The 19,711-nt window shown below is 39.4% G+C and overlaps 1 protein-coding gene across 8 annotated transcripts in view; it reads left to right on the forward strand.

The window, feature by feature from the left end:
- Tle4 (TLE family member 4, transcriptional corepressor) overlaps positions 1-18,937 on the forward strand; it is a 136,071-nt gene extending 117,134 nt beyond the window's left edge. For all 8 annotated transcript variants that reach the window (XM_028770168.1, XM_028770169.1, XM_028770172.1 and 5 more), the window contains 12 exons: positions 1,194-1,313; positions 2,218-2,271; positions 2,695-2,847; positions 3,955-4,087; positions 4,406-4,599; positions 5,039-5,115; positions 11,951-12,200; positions 13,115-13,362; positions 14,399-14,546; positions 14,737-14,887; positions 15,234-15,310; positions 17,252-18,937. In XM_028770168.1, coding sequence (XP_028626001.1) covers positions 1,194-1,313; positions 2,218-2,271; positions 2,695-2,847; positions 3,955-4,087; positions 4,406-4,599; positions 5,039-5,115; positions 11,951-12,200; positions 13,115-13,362; positions 14,399-14,546; positions 14,737-14,887; positions 15,234-15,310; positions 17,252-17,359 — 1,713 coding nt within the window. In that variant the 3' untranslated portion in view covers positions 17,360-18,937. The remainder of the gene's footprint in view (positions 1-1,193; positions 1,314-2,217; positions 2,272-2,694; positions 2,848-3,954; positions 4,088-4,405; positions 4,600-5,038; positions 5,116-11,950; positions 12,201-13,114; positions 13,363-14,398; positions 14,547-14,736; positions 14,888-15,233; positions 15,311-17,251) is intronic.
- The last annotated feature ends 774 nt before the right edge of the window (positions 18,938-19,711 follow it).

The raw sequence follows: 19,711 nt of genomic DNA on the forward strand, positions 1-19,711 counted from the left end.
GTGAGTCGGTAGAGTATGGTTTTTGTGTGTGTGGTATGGAGTGAGTCCGTAGAGTATGGTTTTTGTGTGTGTGGTATGGAGTGAGTCGGTAGGGTATATGTGGAGCTTAGTGAACAACTTGAGGTATTGGTTCTTGCCCTTCACCTTTTTTTGAAACAAGGTCTCTTCTTGTCCATGGCTCTGTATCAGGCTATCTGGCTTATAGGCTTCTGGGGTTCTCTGGTCTCTACCTCCTATTTCCCTGTGGAAGGGCTGAGATTACAGGCACATGCTCCTCAGATTCAGATGGGGTTCTAGAGATCAGCACTGGGGCCCTCATGCTTTACCCCCTCAGATATCTCCCCAAACTTTGACAGATTATTAAGGGTAGTTCAGCTTTCACATTTTCAACCAGAGATTTACGAGTACTGATTTTCATGACAGAGAACCACCTTTCTCAGGCTTCAAATCTTGTCTCCAGTATGGAGACACTTCAGATTAAGTGTGTGTTGAAAGAACAAACATGAAATCTGAGGTATGAACCCTCTTCCTCTGTTCTGGGCACAGTGAGTTTGTGGTTTCCAGAAACAAAATGAGTAAGCTTATAAAGAATATGCAGAAATATAGTCAATATTTGCAAGAATTTTTTTTAACTTCTGAATGTTCTGGACTGTAGATGTAGGATGAACAAAATAATATGATCATACGATCTATATATCACATGGCCACCATGTTTAATTGCTTAGATGGTAAGTTTTCCTCTTATTTTAGTTTTTAATTGAAACATTATTGATTATCCTTTAAGCTTAACCATATTCAGTTTCTCTGTGGAAGTTTCAAATACACACTTGCTGTCAGCCAATAAACTTTGTGAAACAAAATAAACAAAGAAAACCATCCTATCTTTCCCTCTGTGCTTTCTCTTGTATCTCCTTTGTTCCCCAACTCCCTGAAAGCCTTGAACAGTGTGAGCATGCTTTGTGTGCTTGAGACCTGATCTGCTCTCTAGGGTTGTACTCTACCTGCTGCCCTTTGTATTTCTTCTGCTCATCTTTCTGCCTTGTCTTTCTTTGCTTCTTTCCTTCTATATCTGTGATCTTCTTTCATCTCTCTCTCCTATCCCCTCTTAGCTTCCCAGATACATACTGCAGAACATCTAATTGCTCTGTTAAGTGAATGCTCTTTTTCAGTCCTGCTTCTGTTTCTAATTCCAGAGCTCTTCTGTATCCCCATCAGCCAGTTTCCGAGGTTCTGAGAAACACAGGAACTCTACAGAGTATTCCTCAGAGAGCAAAAAGCAGAAAACAGAAGAAAAAGAAATTGCAGCTCGCTATGTAAGTTCATCTACCTTTGGTTTGGGGAGGCTAGTTTGTCTTGTTCTTTATCAGTTGGTAATTTTAACAATTATCAATTTTAGAACACAGGATAACAGTATCCTTTACAAGATTGTTTAAAAGAATTACTGTATTTTTATCTGTGTATCAAGCTATCATGGTCAATTATCTGAAGACAGTGTGTTTATGTTTATTTGTACATGTGTATGCAAGACCACAGTGCTTTCCTGTAGCAAGTTATCTAAGACTTGGATATAGTAGGTTATTATTTCTGTTGTTAGAGTAGGTAGAACTTTATGTGGTTAGCTTAGAGATGTAGAAATAATGTAAAATCCAAGAAGTTTGGATGAACTAGAGTATTGAGGAAAGAATGTGCTTTTGTGGAAGATGCATGTCCAGAGATATATGTCCTTGATGTAAATGGAACTTCGTTTTCCTCTGCCGTCTGAGCAGGTCAGAAGAGAAGGGAGCATGCTGGATAGGAGGGGTGGAGGCAGATGTTTCTTGTTCTCCTCCCTGCCAGCTGGTTCCCTGTAGGACTGCAAGCTTCACAAGAAGCTCGAACTTTGGGTTTTTACTTTACAGTTTTCAGTTTAACTACGCAGTGCCTTATTCAGATTTTTTAAAAGCTACCAGACCAAACCACACCCCACCACTTGTAGGATGTGTTTAGGTGGGTGTGAAAGTTTGTGTTCTGTATTCTAGAGTAGTAAGTAAGTCATTGTAGTACATTTTTTAAAAATGGCAAGTGGAATCATTATCTAGCTCATAACATACATATGAAGAACTCTGTTGGGTACAATTTTCATCAAACATAAGGATATCGTTTGGGCACATAAATGTAGCTGAAATTGATGGTGCTTTTTTCCCCTGAGGGTAGAAATGATACCTCTCCTCTCTGCAGGACAGTGATGGTGAGAAGAGTGATGACAACTTGGTAGTTGATGTGTCCAATGAGGTATGTTAGTGGCTATCCTTACTTCCTGCTGCTCTGCAGCTATGACAAAGGCAAGTGTCCAAAGCACTTAGGAGAAACTATTACCGACTTTATACATTGTTGGGCCTTTCAAAAGTACATCTCCTTCCTTCCAGATGTCACTGTTCTTTCCCACCACTAGAAATAACAGGTGTCAGTGTCACCCTACTGATTTTATTGATGTTCCTTGCAGATTCATGGAGTTTTTGATTTTTGCTTTTGTTCACCTCAATACCAGATGTTTCCTTTAGCTATCTCAGTTAATGTTAATTCATTAAAGTTCAGTTAATTCCAGACATTTTATACTTCTAAGAAAGCTACTAAGTGGTTTTAATTAGAAGTGTCCCCAGTAAAGGACTTCAGTGCTGTGAGTCAGTTGTCAGTCTTACATGTTTGTCTTTATAGGATCCATCTTCCCCTCGAGGAAGCCCAGCACATTCCCCAAGGGAGAATGGTTTGGACAAGACACGCCTCCTCAAGAAAGATGCCCCCATCAGCCCCGCTTCTGTTGCATCTTCTAGCAGTACTCCTTCCTCCAAGTCCAAAGAGCTTAGCCTTGTAAGCTACTCCATAACCAGAATTACTACTTCCAAGATAGTTGTTGGGGTTAGGGTTTTCAATTTTTGCCTCTTTCCCATTTATCTCTTGGCTTCGATTTCCAGTTTAATTAGGAAAGATGTTTGGACCAGAAAGGTTTACTAACTTGATGGTATTTGCTTCCTGAGTCTGTAAGTTTAAGAGAGAGATAAGTGGATGAAGATGAGAAAAAAAAATCATAGTAAAGTTGAAAAATACACGCTGGAGTTATGTGTGACAGTCTGATTGCCTGTGGTTTGTGGTGAACTCGATCTAGACTTTCACTGTCATTTTATTAGTAGCTTCATTTGAATTGCCAAGCTAGACACAGCTGCAATAGTTTTAGCTTATGCCTAAGTACTTTTTCACTAATAAAACGCTGCTTTGACTCAACACAAATGCCACACGAACTTCCCAGCAGTTTGCTTATCTCCCTGCACCTCCTCCTGTACAGGGCTTTGGAACTGATTGCATTTGTGTGTCGTAAATCCCCTTTTCTCTTACCACTTATTTTCATCTTTTAAAAAGCCATATATGTTTTTCAGTGACCTTTTGAATTCACAGCTGAAGGATCAGAGGATTCTTCAGTTTGTGTGCAGAGAAAGAACATATGTGTTTTGAATGGGTGGAAGGCTAGATTGAGGTTCGGGTTCAACCTCTGTCCTTTCTTCTGGAACTCTGGTTGTCTTTTCATGAACTCTCCTTTCTCCTGTGGGATCTATGGTGATTCATGTGTGGTTGTTTCCTGAGAGTCAGATATGGAACTTCTTAGGATGTGAACAGTATATTGGGGGCCTGACTTAACCATGGCCACCAGCATTAGCCCACATTCAGAATGCATATTTGGTGAATTTCTTTGGCCTCTAACTGAGACCAGGTTCTTACAAATAACTTCTGAGTTCAGCTTCAGTTCAGGTTTTCCTGAACTGCGTCTTCTTGGTTTTTTGCCAGCTACTTTTAACTGATACAAGATGTAAGGCAAGCTAAATAAATTCTCCCATTTCTCTGTTTTGTTTTGCTTGCTCTTTTAATATAAAAATAACTCTTAAAATCATATTCTCATGGCTGATATATTCCATCTCTTGTTAGAATGAAAAGTCTACTACTCCTGTTTCAAAGTCCAATACCCCTACTCCACGAACTGATGCACCTACCCCTGGCAGTAACTCTACTCCCGGACTGAGGCCTGTACCTGGAAAGCCACCAGGTGTGGACCCCTTAGGTTAGTAAGGAAAAAAATGTTGTATATTTATTTATACTTTTATTTTTAATTTAAGTAATTTAACTACTAAAATCTGTTAAAAGTAGTAATGACAAGCACTGACTGTCAGAGAAGGTAAGTATTCCAAACCAAGCATGTGGCCTCCTCCATGTCTAACAGGTCATTAAGTGTTCAAAAAAATGGGGTAAATGATTGAACCTCTCCAAAGGCTTAACTGATTTTGAGAATAGTAAAATCAATTCATTTGAACTATGGTTTGTTTTGTTAACCAACTGAAGAAGGTGCAGCTATTTTCTATGTTCTTGACTTTGTCTTCAGCATCTAGCCTGAGGACTCCAATGGCTGTACCTTGTCCATATCCAACCCCCTTTGGGATTGTGCCCCATGCTGGCATGAACGGAGAGCTGACCAGCCCTGGAGCCGCCTATGCTGGACTACACAACATCTCTCCGCAGATGAGTGCAGCTGCTGCTGCAGCTGCAGCAGCAGCAGCCTATGGAAGATCACCTGTGGTATGTCTACATGCTTTTATAGATTAGAGTTTCAGAACACATAGCATTCTTTTTAATGTAACTTATATATTTGTCAAAAGATTAAGTGTTATTAATAAAGATGTGATTATGTTTTGTTCAATTTTCTTTGGGAGAACGAGAAAGTTTATGACTTCTTAAAATTCAATAGTCATTTTGAAATTTTAAACTATCAAATTAAACCACATAGGAGAATAATCGTAATAAAGCCTTTGTTTTTGTCATAAGTCTCAATAATCAATAGTATACCTTTTTGTATGTTCCAGTCCTGAATAAAGGACCATTAAATCCTGTCATTTTATCCTTAGATACTGCTGTAAATGTCTCTAAAATCGTATTTTCAAATTATCTGTGATCCTAGGCTTTAGGTTTTGCAAAGCATAACAAATTTATTTGTTGTTTTGCATGGGGACAATTTTAGGTGGGATTTGATCCACACCATCACATGCGTGTGCCAGCAATACCTCCAAACTTGACAGGCATTCCAGGAGGAAAACCGTGAGTACCTTTTGTCCTTTGGATTCATTATCTACAAAGCTCTGGTTCTTGCTTTCATTTTGGGATGGAGCATTACTGAATAGCATCAAAGTAGTTTTCATTTTCTCCTAGCAAAAAATAAGGCATAATAAGGTTCAGTTTTGTGTGTTCATTTAAAAAAAAAAATCAAGTCTTCATATATAAAATGTAAGTTGGGAAGGCAGCTCTGGCAGAAAAGACTTCTCTGTCTGTTGCCGATTTTAAGACAGTTGTTCAGAAAATGTGATGTTTATATGCAAACTTACATGATTAGAATTTGAACATGTACAGAACAGACACGCTAAAACTTCAAAAAAAAATCAGGACAGTCTTCTGTTCAGTTCTATTTCTAGAAAAGGTAGTTTGCTCATTTGGCTTCTTTACTGTGAGCTGAGCATTTGGAATGTCTGTTCACACTCTCCTGGAGTGATAACAGACCAAGTACAACACACCTCTTGCAGCCTCTTTGTATATTCTAATTTCATCACATCCTATTCCAGTCTTGCTTTCCACATACTTGCATGCTTCTGTTCTCGTCGCCAAAGCACAGTTCTAATTGGATTAGAAAATTGGACAAGAAAACTTTCAGAGTAGTATTTCAATCTCAAAAGAGAAAGAAAGAAACTTTTTTCTTCCTTCTTAGGAAATATTCTTGCCTCATTATACACAGGCGTGTACACACACACACACACACACACACACATCTTTGATTGGCATCTTTCCTGAAATTGAACCTACCACACACATGCTGAATCCCCAGTCTTCTGTACTATCCAGACTTGACTGAGTAGCCACAGAAATCTCCCTTTCCCAGAGGCTGATCTGGCTGCTTGCCTGTTGGGCATTTATTAAAACTGATCGTTTTCCATTAACATTTTCTATGACTTACTGTCTCTTATTTCATCTCTGTTAGATGCCCTTATAACAGAGCATTCTGCCTTGATAACTCTTCTCATTAAATAACATCCCTTTTTGCCTCCCTCCCTGTTGCCATTTTCCTCTACTTTTTTTGAGATAGAGTTTCACTATGTACCCCAAGTGTTTGATCCTTGAGTTTGTTGATCCTCCCACCTCTGCCTCCTAAGTGCTTGGCTAGTATTAGAGAGGGGCACCAGCATGCCCAGCTTTTGAAAGCTTACTTGTAGCCATTGTCTGCTGCCTCTTCCCTCTTGAATATGAGTTCTGTAAAAACAAAAGCAGAACAAAGTCTTCCTTGTCTTTTTTTTTTAATATAATGTTCAGAAATATTGATTACAATTGTGAGGCTGAAAAATCCAGTTGGTATCAGGTGCCATATCTAATGCTGCCCCCTTTAAATGAAAGATATTTTGATAATAATCTTGCCCTCCCCCACTCCTTCTAGAGCCTCCTTTACCCACCCATGTTCTTTCTCAACAAAACAAACAGATATATCACACATATATACAAATACATATGGATTCCATATTGCATTGGTCAAACTACTCCTGAGCATAAGGCCCACCCTGCAGGATGGCTGTTTTACTTAGTATTGCTCCACTGAAGACTTTTCCTCCCTTGGCAGCTAATGTTTGTAAACAGTGTCTTACTTAGTTGTGGGCCTCTATGTCCACTTTACCTTTTCCATGCTGGAATTTTACCTGGCTTGACCTTTTGCAGGTCATATGTATGCTGTCACAGTCACTGTGAGTTCATATGTGCATCAGCTCTTTTGGGTCTCAGTGTTGTTCCCTTTGAATCATCCACTACCTCTGGCTCTTAGAATCTTCCCACCTTCTCTTCCACATAGATTTTCAATGTTGAAGGCAGGGGTGTGATACAGACATCCCAAGCACTCCAAAGTCACTCTCTGCACATTGTTCAGCTGTGTGTCTCTATGTTAATTACCACTTGCTACAAGATGAACCTTCTCTGATAAGGGCTTAGCAGTGCACTGATCTATGGATATATAACAATATGTCATTAGGAGTTTTTACAGTGTTATGTTCCTTTAGCAAAATAACTAGTAGATTTCCCCCTAAGGCCCATGACCTATCTCATTTTAGATTCTTGGCCTTGTCAACAAGTGTCAGGTTTGAGATCTATTTCATGGTGTGGACCTTAACTTTAATCAGACAGTAGTTGGCTACTCCTATAAGTTTTGTGTCTCTATTGTATCAGGGGGTATGTTTTCAAGGCAGGTTGCTATTACAGTGCAAAGGGATTGTAGCTGGATAAAGTTTATAATTACTTCTCTCCTCCAGCAACATGTACAGTGCCTTCCAGCATTATGAACAATAATCAGTAGGAGGTGAAGCTTCTAGTAGCAGCTCAATGTTTCCATATTTTCAATTTTTGATAACAAGTACACGGTATCTTCAGCAATAGGGTTTAACCATCAGGTTGTAGAAGCCTAACTAATAACATGAACAATAACTTGTTATGTTGAGCAGGGATGGGGTTGACTATGAAACATTTAGTCAAAAAGTTGCACACCCACTCCTGGTACTGCAGGTTTTCTTTGGTAGCACATGATTTCTAGTTTCATCATTGTCTCCACTATTGTATGTTTAATTCCATTTAAATTCCTTTTATATATTTTATATGTTTAGGAAGCTTCTACAGTAATAGAATCTATATGATATTTTTATATGGTGGACATAAAAAGGCCTTCAAAGTTAGTTATCCCTACCAATATTCCCTTTTCTACTGTGCCTTCCCACCACCCTCTCCATTTAATCCTTTTATTCTGATTTCCCCCATTATTCCTTTACATTCTATTTCCCCTTCCTTGTGAGACCCTTAGTCACTCACTAGTTCCCTATCTCTAGATATTCTGAATAGAACACATACATCTAAAATTTAAAAGCTAATATTCATGTATAAGAGGAAACCTGCAGTACTTGTCTTTTGGGGTCTGAGTTACCTCACTCGGGATGATTATTTCTAGTTCCATTTATTTACCTGCAATTTTCATATTTTTTCACAGCTGAGTAAATAGTCTGTTGTATAATGTACCACATTTTCATTATCCGTTCACTCACTGATGGACACCTAGGTTGTTTCCATTTTCTGGTAGTTAGGAGTAGAGCAGAAATGGACATCGATGAGCAAGTATCTCTATAGTAAGATGCAGAATCTCTTTGGTATAAGCCCAAAAGTGGTGATATAGGTCAGCATTTTGAGAAACCCCCACACTAATTTCCATAGTGGCTATACCAGTTAGCACTCCTCACCAACAATGAATATTCAGTTATAGAAGTAACTTCCAAAGTTGGGCAGTGGTGGCACTGAGTTCAAGGCCAGCCTAGTCTACATACAGAGCTACTTCTAGGATAGACAGTACTACATAGAGAAACCTTGTCTTGAAAACAAACAAAGAAATAACTTCCAGTGCCTTAAATACTGCATAGTTCACAGCTGATGCTCATAGTGCAGGTTTATTCAAAGAGTAAAAATATAATATGCTGTCTTCCTTCTCTATCTTCCTTTTCTTTTATTTCAGTGTTACATAGGTACTTGCTTGTCGCCTTAGTGTCTCCTTGTGTTCTTTCTCTCCCACTTTCACCTGCCCTTCAGTGATATGCATGACTGACTGACCTTGACTCTGTTTTTGTTTTTCATCTGCTGAATAAAACTGAAGGTTCTTCTTTCTATACTAACTTTACTACAGACTAACCCAAATGTCCCAGTTGCATCAAACAGTGCTGGCTCTATAAGCCAAGTTGTTCAGTAAATATTTGGCTTATTAGTAAGGGAAACAAGGCAAGTTAGATTTTGAGTTCCTTGAGAGTTGAAGATATAAATATCAATTACCATAAAATTCTGTGTACCTGTGTATGCTATGCAAATAGTGGTTGACTGACTAACAAGTTTTATTGGCCAAGAACTGTGAAGGTGAAAGATTAGTCTATTTCAGGCAGTGTCTAAATAACAAGGCCATGAGATTAATCAAATAACAGCTCAAATGCCTCTGAGTTTCACATGAACTGAGGGGAGATGGAAGGGCTCTTTTAGGGAAGAGGTACAGTCCTTTCTTCAGGCACTGTTGACGGTCACCAAGTAAGTAACTATTAGAGGTAGTAGAGTAGTGTCCACCTTGGTCTAAAGGTCATGCCCGTTAGATCACTGTAGAATTACAGTCTGTTTGGCTTACCATGTTTGTGAGCCTTGTGCTTGATTCTCTTCCTTTAGTCTTGACTAATGACATTAAGCACCACAGGTTTCCACTACCACTGCAAATGGACAGCTGCTATGCTTCCCCCAGAAACCTGATCTCAAACTTAGCTTTTCTGGTAATAAATATACAAGAAGTTGTGTTTTGTTTATCCCAGTCATTCATGTAGTTGGGCTCTAGATGGTCACATGGTAGGTACTCCATGTATTGTATTGATGGAAATTTTACTAAAAACCTTGAAGAAAAATACAGATTTTTTTTTTAAAACTTTAAATTCTTAAAGTTCTAAATTCTAAACTTCTTAGTCTCATTTAATGATACTTGGGAGGTTTTTTTTTTTTTTTTTTAAAGAAACTGTCAGTAAGAATGATGTAGAAGAGATGAGAAGCTTCAGGAAGTTAGCTTTGTGCTGAATCGGGTTGTACACCAGGCCATCACATCAGTTAGCCTTCTCCCAACCTGGCTCCCCTGAAGTCACCCTTCTTCAGCCCCCCAAGAAAGTGTCCTTACATTTTCCTCACAGCCTGCAAGCCATGGTGTTTCTTAAGTGCTTTCCTTTGCAGCTTCTTGATGACTTAGATTTCTGGCTTCTATGAAAACCCTGCCTCTTTGAGAACTCTGCTGTTTGAATCCACCCCATCTTCTACCTTTATGGAGTTTCCCTTAAAGATCTGACACAAGCCGTGCGACTAATGTCTACTAAAATTGAAGCCCCTGATGGATTCTATTTCCAGGATCATCTCTAGTGAAAATCTGCCTTACTCAATTTCAGTTACTTATATTAAAAGCTCTCATCACCCCAGATGTTGTGTCCACAATCCAAGCATCCTATCCAGTAGAGTCTTATATGGCTTTACAAGCCAAATCCTGTCAATTGAAAACTCTGCTCCCAGCATTCCTACCAGTCCTCATAAGTTTGCTCTACTGAGGTCACACATTGGTATGGCTCCAAGTCCTCTTTATTTGACTCAGAAAATACCATCTGGCTATTCACTCCCCAGCCTCCCAAACCTTGTCTCAGCAGCTGTGGCATGCCCTCAGACTTTTGCAGTAAAAACAATAAACTATCAATTTCAGTTACTTTTCTGTTGATTTGATAAAACACCATGACTAAAAGTAACTTATGGAAGATGTTTATTTTGGCTTATGATTCTAAAGGGCTAAGAATCTGTAATAGCAGGGAAGCAGCAAGACACTGGCATAGTGGCTGGAGCAGATAGCTAACAGCACATGTCTTTAAATGCATGTGAAAAGCAGAGAGAAAGCTGTAGTGGCAGGAGGATTTTAATGTCAAAGCCCTGTATACTTCACCCAGTAAGCATGTACTACCTAAAACTCCCTACATGGTACCACCAGCTGGATAACAAAAACGTTCAAGTACCTCACAACCTGAGGTGGCATTTCTCATTCAAACCACCACGCTATCTCAGCTTTGATTCTCATCCCGTGCCTGGGTTAGTCCAAGCTCCTTTTTTTTTTCATATACCCACAAATGCTTTCTCTTGGTATGGTACGTATTTCTCAAGAAGGACTATAGTCCCTAAGAGCTACCAAGATAAGCTCAGCTCCTTCCCACCTGCTATTGGGATCTGTTTCCCCCTAAAGTTGGTCTGCATCCTGGAAGCCTCACTAATGCCCTTGCTAACATTAATAGTTTTCTACTAAAAGTAGAATCTTTGAAGACGTAAGGTCCAGTTTAATATTTTCACACTGGAAATTTTTTAAGGCTGTGAACTGGAAATGGAAGTGCTGTACACAGTAAGGTGAACCTTGAGGTTCTCAGACTGAACAGGACAGGACACTTTTCAGGTTTTCATTACTTTTGTATCTTTTAGAATTTGTGATTTTTGAGTCTGATCAATGTGTTAAAACTATTTTCTTACACATCTGGCCTTTCAGTGCTTTTACCTACAGAATCTGAACTCTTCAGAGCTTCATAATTTTAGCTTACTGATCTCTATTAGTAACTCATTTGATTAGACTGAATCCATCTATAGGTAAAATCTATTACAGGCCATGGAACCACAAAGAAATGAAGGTTTAGAGTGAAACTATAAGTCATTTGTATGCACAGATGCATGCGCGCTCACGCGCGCGCGCGCGCACACACACACACACACACACACACACACACACGACATTAGCTATCCTACTGGCTCTTTGTAAACTATAGGCTCATTCTTTCATTTTGATGTTAGAATTGAATTCATAGAGCCTCAGTAATTACTGATGTCATATAACAACTATTAAACAACCAATTGGTGTTTGGTTATAGACCTAGCACCATGTCTTGAGAGCTAATGTTATTGTGTTGTACCAGATTCACTTGATTTTTTTTTTTAATTATCTATTTGTTTCTATGCTTTTGCACATCTCAAGTGGCACTGAAAGAAAGATATTTCTCTTGTTATATTGGACAGTTTAATAATATTTTCAAGGAAGGTAGTGGATAGAGTGTGTTTCTAGTATGCATGAAACCTGGATTTGATACTCGTCACTGCTTGAGACAGACATGATAAAGGCAATACAGACAGGCAGGCTAGCTATCCATGGCCACCTTCCACTATTTAGTGATTTGGGGGCTAACCATGCACACATAAGACCCTGATCTAAAAGAAAACAAGCAAAAGCCAATGCTTTCTCCATTGTTCTGTGTTTTTTTTTTTCCTTTCTGTACCCTAGGGCATACTCCTTTCACGTTAGTGCTGATGGCCAGATGCAGCCTGTCCCTTTTCCCCCTGATGCCCTCATTGGACCTGGGATCCCCCGACATGCTCGACAGATCAACACCCTCAACCATGGGGAAGTGGTGTGTGCAGTGACTATCAGCAACCCCACAAGGCACGTGTACACAGGTGGCAAGGGCTGTGTAAAAGTCTGGGACATCAGCCACCCTGGCAACAAGAGCCCAGTCTCTCAGCTGGACTGTCTGGTAAGTAAGCAGGGATGACAAAGACCCTGATTGTGAGAAAAATCATAGCAGTCCTAAGAGAGTAAGTGGGGGTTTTTCTCTCAGAGTAATCTAGTTCTTTATGTTTGTTATGTGCACCTGTACAATCTGCGTTCACCCTGTCCTCAGGGTCAAAGTTAAGTCACTTGGTTCAAGAATACTAAGAGTTCCATACATTGTTTCTACAGTGCATTCCTGGAACTTTCTGAAGTCCTAACTATTGATGTGGTTACCAAGCCCCTTAACTGTTGTTACCATTTGTCCTTGGTTTGCACAGGAAATTGAAGCTACTTTCTTCCCTTATATCAGAAGCATCTTTTGGTGCATCACGTATTCTAACATAATTAAGTTTACCTAAGATTTCTACAAACTCATGAACAGGGGAGACAGTTTCTTTTCCTGTCTTGCTGCCTGTCATTGGCACTTCACTGAACTCATAGTGCCTGTTAGTCACATATAGCAAGGCTAGGCCAAAAGAGCCAACTGCCAAGTGACTTTTAACTGATGTGGCTTTAATACCGAGACCCTCTATCCTCTGCAAAGAATGGCAGGGCTTCAGACTTAAGAGAACTCCAGTGATGTGCACACAGACCGTATGGATCTACGTGTGCAGATTACATCCACAGTTGTTTAATTTGGCGGTGGGAATGGGACTAGATCTTTGCATTTGGGCGCTAATTAAGATTAAATATCTTGGTACTAAATTTGTAGATCAAGTTTAAATACTTCCTTAATTTCATGTAATTTTGTAGCATTAATCTACTTTATCATTGTCATAAGTATAAATGGCTCATTAAACCAGAAGGGAACACAATACGTTTATGGATTTCTGCTCTCATGTTAATGCTGTTTTCTTTTCCTCATGAGTAATTTCATGATGGCTTTTGTCTCCATAGAATAGGGATAACTACATCCGTTCCTGCAGATTGCTCCCTGATGGTCGCACCTTAATTGTTGGAGGGGAAGCCAGTACACTGTCCATCTGGGACCTGGCAGCTCCAACCCCACGCATCAAGGCAGAGCTGACATCCTCAGCGCCTGCCTGCTATGCTCTGGCCATCAGCCCCGACTCCAAGGTCTGCTTCTCATGCTGCAGTGATGGCAACATTGCAGTGTGGGATCTGCACAACCAGACTCTGGTGAGGTAGGTCAGCTAAATCTACTTCTATGTTGAACGGGAGAGCTAATTTACCACATGGTGCTCAAAGCATTGTGTGGATGTCTTACTGGGTGTATATGTTTGTGTGTTTGTCTGTGATTGGGTGGAATGCAACTACTTTCTAAAAAAATGTTATGAACTAGATGCATTTTAGAGATAACAAATATTACATGTGAAATTTTGCTTCCACACTATATCTTGTTTCTGTTTCATTTTACACACACACACAATATTACTGAGTTTTAGAAGTAAAGGTCATTTTTACATAATGAATGTTGTTGGGACCTCATGGGCTCATTAGATGTCTGTAGTTTGTCTGTGCCTGCTGACAGCCATCATCACCCCTAGCTCCTTGGTGAGAAGCCATAGTATATGGTTATAGTTTAGATGGTGCATGCGTCACAACTTCAGCAGTGGTTGTATGACTCTTGCCAAGGGCCTAGTCCTGGTGGTTTGCTGCTTGTGCTCACATGGTCTAAATTGCCTGTGTTCTCATATTTAAAGACAAATGGACAGCAGAGTTATAGAAATGAGAACGAACAGTATGATTTGGAAAATGGCATGAGAAGATTGGGAACTTTAGCTGGGAGGCAAGAGGTGTGTATGAAGAGAAGAGCCATTTACACTCTTATTTTAAGGGCTGCCATTCCTAAGGAAACATATTTGTTCTTGGCTTTAGGGTAAGGTTCAGATACTCAAGGTCGTACTCAACTATGAAATGAGGATTCACTTTGAACTCCTTCCTTCCTGCCTCATGTACATTTTACCAGAAGTATCCCTGCAGTAGATCACACAGAGTGATCACACCATTAGGTGTTTCTTGTGAGAATGCCCTTTTCCTCCTGCACAGCCAACACAGATACATGATATGTTTTGTTATTATTTTGAATAATTAGAAAGCATAAACCACATGAGATCTGTAGATAATCTCCGCACTAAATTTGATCACAAAAAGAGTTCTCAATTGAATTCAAATAAAAATAGACTTTCCAAGGGCTTTCCCTCCCTTTTACATTTTCAGGCAATTCCAGGGGCACACAGATGGGGCCAGCTGTATTGACATTTCTAATGATGGCACCAAGCTCTGGACAGGTGGTTTGGACAACACTGTGAGGTCCTGGGACCTTCGTGAAGGGCGGCAGCTGCAGCAGCATGACTTCACCTCTCAGGTGTGGCCTGTGTGGGTAATGTGACCTACTAAAAGAAAACGTGGTGGACTTGAATGTGGATCTTTTGAGATCATTGTTAGACTCGATTCTTTCTGTACATTTTGAGTTTTGTTGATTTCCTCTATATTTAAGAGCATACCTCCTGGTTAATAAGACCTTGTCCTCTGACAGTCATGTGTTTTAATTCCAGATCTTTTCTTTGGGCTATTGCCCAACTGGAGAGTGGCTTGCAGTGGGGATGGAGAATAGCAATGTGGAAGTGTTGCATGTCACCAAGCCAGACAAATACCAGTTGCATCTGCATGAGAGCTGTGTGCTGTCACTCAAGTTTGCCCACTGTGGTAAGCAAGCCCCCCCCCCCCTTTCCAGTTTCTATCAGCCAGAGTAATTGCTTGGTTTTTCTGGTGACTCATTCCAAGCTGAGTCTTTTATTTTGTTAATGTGTCTCTCTTCACAACTGTATAGTTTACTTAACCATGCATGCTTTCCTAACAAGCTATGTAAATTCTTGGTCTTGATCCACTTTATTCCTTATTACAATAATCAATGACTCATGAAATCCATAAGGTGGGCGGGCTTTATTTTGAAATGAAAAGATAGTCATTTGTTATAAATGGAATGTATTTCTGTATTAACTCAGCACTCTATGAAGCAAAGACAAAGTAACACAAAACCCTCTTCCTGTAGGCAAATGGTTTGTAAGCACTGGAAAGGACAACCTTCTGAATGCTTGGAGGACACCTTATGGGGCCAGCATTTTCCAGGTAATGCCTCACTTGCTGAGTGACCAGTGTCGTGTGCTGCCTTCTCATCTCCATGTATCTTATGCGAGTGCACTTGCTTAAGTGCTTTGAAATTATGTGGGGGCACCTGACACCATTCTGTCAGGCAGAATAATAAGACCCTGCCTGAAGCGGGGAGGGGGATTAGTTGCACAAGAGTCATCTGCTGAGGTTTCTGATCCTGCTGTCACAGCCTATCCTGAATTACCCATGACTCAGTCCCGTTTATATTTCAATCATGGGTTTAGGTCTTCTGTCGCATTTTCATGTATATATGCATTTTCTGTTTTCAATCTTGAAAATTTTGTATAAATAATTTGAGTAGTATCAATTCTTTTATTTTAAAACTCTTTTACTCAGTCTTATCAGTTCTTTTTCCCAAGAATGTTCAGAAGAGTCCAGTCAAACTGGATTAATTTTATAAATTTCTTAGTAGCACAATAGAATTTGTGTAGATTTGGAAATTATTTGAACAAAACATCAGATTTAGACATGGCACAAGCACAGACATGCACACAAAATCTCTCCACTTTTTTTTTGTTTTGTTTTGTTTTACAGATTTGTGTGAATTTCATAGATGAGTTAATGGCTTTCTATTTTAATTTGTAATTAGATTGTTCTATCTTTCCTTTCATGTTTTAGACTAATATAACAAATTGTCAGGTTTCTTAAAGAAATGACAAGTCATCTTTATATAGCTGATTAACTGTCTGAATCCAAAATAGACCACCGTACAAGATTTTTGGCATGGCGTGACAAAGTAGCTGATGTTATTATTACGACACTTACCTCCCTTCTCCCCTTTCTTTCTTATATGACACAAGGTTTCACTATGTAGTTCTGGCTGGCCTGGAACTCACAGAGATCCGCTTGCTGCTGCCTTGAAGTGCTGGGATTAAAGGCATGCACCACCATGCCTGGCTGCAGCTTATATTTTAATACTGGGGATTCTGTGACCTTTTGGGTTCAACACAAACTGAAAGAAAAAGCATTAGACTGTATTTTTTTTTTTTATTAAACACAAGTATTATATCTTATGTATATGCTGGCTTGAGTATTTAATTATTAACAGTTACAATAAAAAAGTTTGACATGCAGTATATTAGATACTTGTCTTGCATTTATAGCCACAGATATTCCAAGTACTCTTCAGGGTACTAGTTTATGCCTTGTATGTATGGTCTGCCCTCATCCCTTTATCACCCTGTACCCCTCTGTAGTGGAATGTGTTTCTATTTCCAACTTTTGAACTCCTCTTACATGTTTTTATGTTTTATGCTAGGAATAGTGGACGTTTTTACTAATGTCTGCTGTTAGTTATTAGACCTGTGTTGTAGTTGCTCCTCTGTAGCACCACCGAGATCCAGGCTACCTGTCCAGGCAGTTGGGATCTTCTCTTGTCTCAGATGCCCTACTCTGGACTGTCTAGAGAATAGAGGGGGTTTGTTTGTTTGTTTTGTTTTGTCATTTTTTTGTTTGTTTGTTTTTTGTTTGTTTTTTACTTTATTGTCTGCTTGCACGTCTATGCACTATGTTGCATACCTGGTACTCAAGGAAAGCAGAAGACCCCCTAGAATAAGCTATAAACAGTTGTGGGATCTGGGGATTGAACCCGTGTTCTCTATAAGAGTATTCAGTGCTTTTACCCAGGACGTATCTTTCGAGCCCCAAGAATAGAGTTTCATTGGCAGAGCACTCTGACCATTGAGTTACCTTTCTCTTCGATTCCTCAGGACAAGAATCACTAGCCTAAGCTAGGGATAATCTAGTCCTGCCATGTCTAGGAATGTTGGGACTGGCCTGTATCTATCTTCAGGGCTTCTGGGAGTTCTGGGGAGCACTTGGGCTGTGCATCTGCTCCACACCCACCAGTCCTGCTTCTTAGTTCCTGTATGTGACATTCTTGATTTGTTTCTTCCGTAGTCCAAAGAATCCTCATCGGTGCTTAGCTGTGACATCTCTGTGGATGACAAATATATTGTCACTGGCTCTGGGGACAAGAAAGCTACGGTTTATGAAGTTATTTATTAAGGACGCATCTTCGTGCAAACTGGACTCCTCTTCATAGCACTTTGCTGTTGTACTTTTCTGTTTACCCCTCTCCCATCCTAAAACCAAGGAGTTCCAACACTCATTGCAGTCGTGGGGTTTATCCCCTTCCATGGCCCCACTTGCTCCTTGCTATTGAATTGTGAATACTCATTAAGAACCTGTGATACCAAATCTTCAGCTATGGACTTGGAAGAACATGGAATACCTAACAGTGAATGGAATCTTTAATTATGTATTATATCTGTAATATATTTATTTTGTTTAAAGAAGGCTTTCTAACAATGACTGACTAAATAAAGCTGCCGCTCCTGCATTGATAATGAAGGTGCATTGTATTTGATGCTCCACCCCTCCCTTTTGTAAGGGAGGGGAAAGGAAGGTTTAAAATAACTGATTTAAATGTCACTAAATGTAGATTATTGACTGTATAGAGATGTGAAATGTATAATTACACATGGAAGCAATATGTTGCTGTGTTGTTATGAGGTTGTTTTGTTTTGTTTTCTACTTATATTAAAAACATTTGGAATTTGGCTGTTTGAACAAGTAGAATATAACAGGCCAATTACTATTCCTTTGAGTCTATTTGGGCAACTTTAACCAATATGTCTATAACTTTAGATTACATTCAACAAAAATAATTAGATGTTTTTCTTTTTTATTTTTTACTTGTTGACAAGTATCTTTGTAATATGTTTTTAATTCCTTTTTTATTGTATTATAGACAGGTAAGAAATTAAATTGGGCCTCAAAGAGAGAACTTAATTTCTTCTAAATATTTTTGCCAAATTTACTGGCAGAGGGAGTTGTGTGTCTCTGGGCAGTTGTGATGCTGTGAGACATGGCAGACTGTTTTGTGGCATACTCCTTAGGAGCTGCAGGTACGGAGGGACTGCTTGCCTACCGCTGTGCAAAGCAAGTCACACACACACACACAAAGGCCAGCAGAGGAGGATTTGCAGAGCCCACCCTCTGAAAGCCACAAAGAGAAGACTCCCAGATGATGACTTGCTTTATTTACCTCTGGTTCTTTCCATGTCTTAGTTGGATGTCCTTGAAATGGACACAGGCTGTGCCATTGTGCCAGAAACATTGTGTTATCTTTTATGTTGTTGTTGTTGCTGTTAAACTATAACATGTGACTCCTTTTTTATTATTATTTTTGTTTGAATGCTTTAAAAAGATCTTTTAAGTCTGTGGATCTGCTGATGTACAGTGCCTTTGCTGCTATGGATCAAAATCAAGAACTGTGTAGATAAACTTTATTGTACAAGTAGAAAAATCACTTAATTTCATACTAGAAATGGATGGATGCTGCAAGTTGAAATGGACTGTCATTGACGTTCTTCGTGTGGTAGCAAAACAAATGGTGTCTTAAGTGCTTAGTGTTTGATGTCATTAACAGTTTCATAAAACTCTACGGTGTAGAAAGATTTTGATACTAAACTGTGCATTGTACATAGTTCTAACGCATTGTATTGGCCACCGGTACTTCTATGATGGTAGATTGTTTGTGCATTCAGACTTTTAAGCATTAAACATAAATAACTTCTAGAATGCTTATTTTCTAATTGTTTTTACTAATTTCTTTATGCCACTCCCTATATTAAAATCATTAGTCAAGTCAGATTGTTAAATACTATGGGGTTTTGAACTGTTGCTATTTTTATTTCTTTTGAGATAACCCAGAAAGCATGAAAGAAGTTATAGAAGGCAGGTAGTTACCAAATATTTACTGAGCCCCTCATTTTGTTGAAAGTTTTTCATCTAGACACTGTCCAAAACTCTCAGATGTGAACCATTTAGATTTATACTGTCATTCTGGTACACTAGCCACTTACAGCTATTTAAACTTAACTCTTGGAACTAATTAATATTAGAAATCTTCTTTGCCAGTTACACGGACTAAATTTCAAGTGCTCAATAGCCCCACAGGAGCTAACAGCTATTGTACTGGACTTCACAGATTTTTGTAATGTTCCCCACACTGTTGTGAATGCTCTGGAGCTAACACAGCATTCAGAATTATCTTGGGCTAGATTTTCTTTTTCTTTTTCTTTTCCCTCTCTCCCTCTCCCTCTCCCTCTCCCTCTCCCTCTCCCTCTCCCTCTCCCTCTCTCTCTCTCTCCCCCCATCCCCTCAGGCAATCCCAGTTTGTGGGACAGGATTTTGGAATACCAAGATAATTTGCAGTGATCAGCCATAGGAGACCCAGCTAGGTACTAAGTGAGTGGATTCCAGAGTCCAGAGTCATTTACCCATGTAGATCAAAGCAGCAAGTCCAGTGAGATGCCATGAGCTGGCTTCAATGCAGGATGGTATGCAAATGCA

The sequence above is a fragment of the Grammomys surdaster genome, unplaced genomic scaffold, assembly GCF_004785775.1.
Source record: "Grammomys surdaster isolate TR1022 unplaced genomic scaffold, NIH_TR_1.0 198, whole genome shotgun sequence".
Lineage (NCBI taxonomy): Eukaryota > Metazoa > Chordata > Mammalia > Rodentia > Muridae > Grammomys > Grammomys surdaster.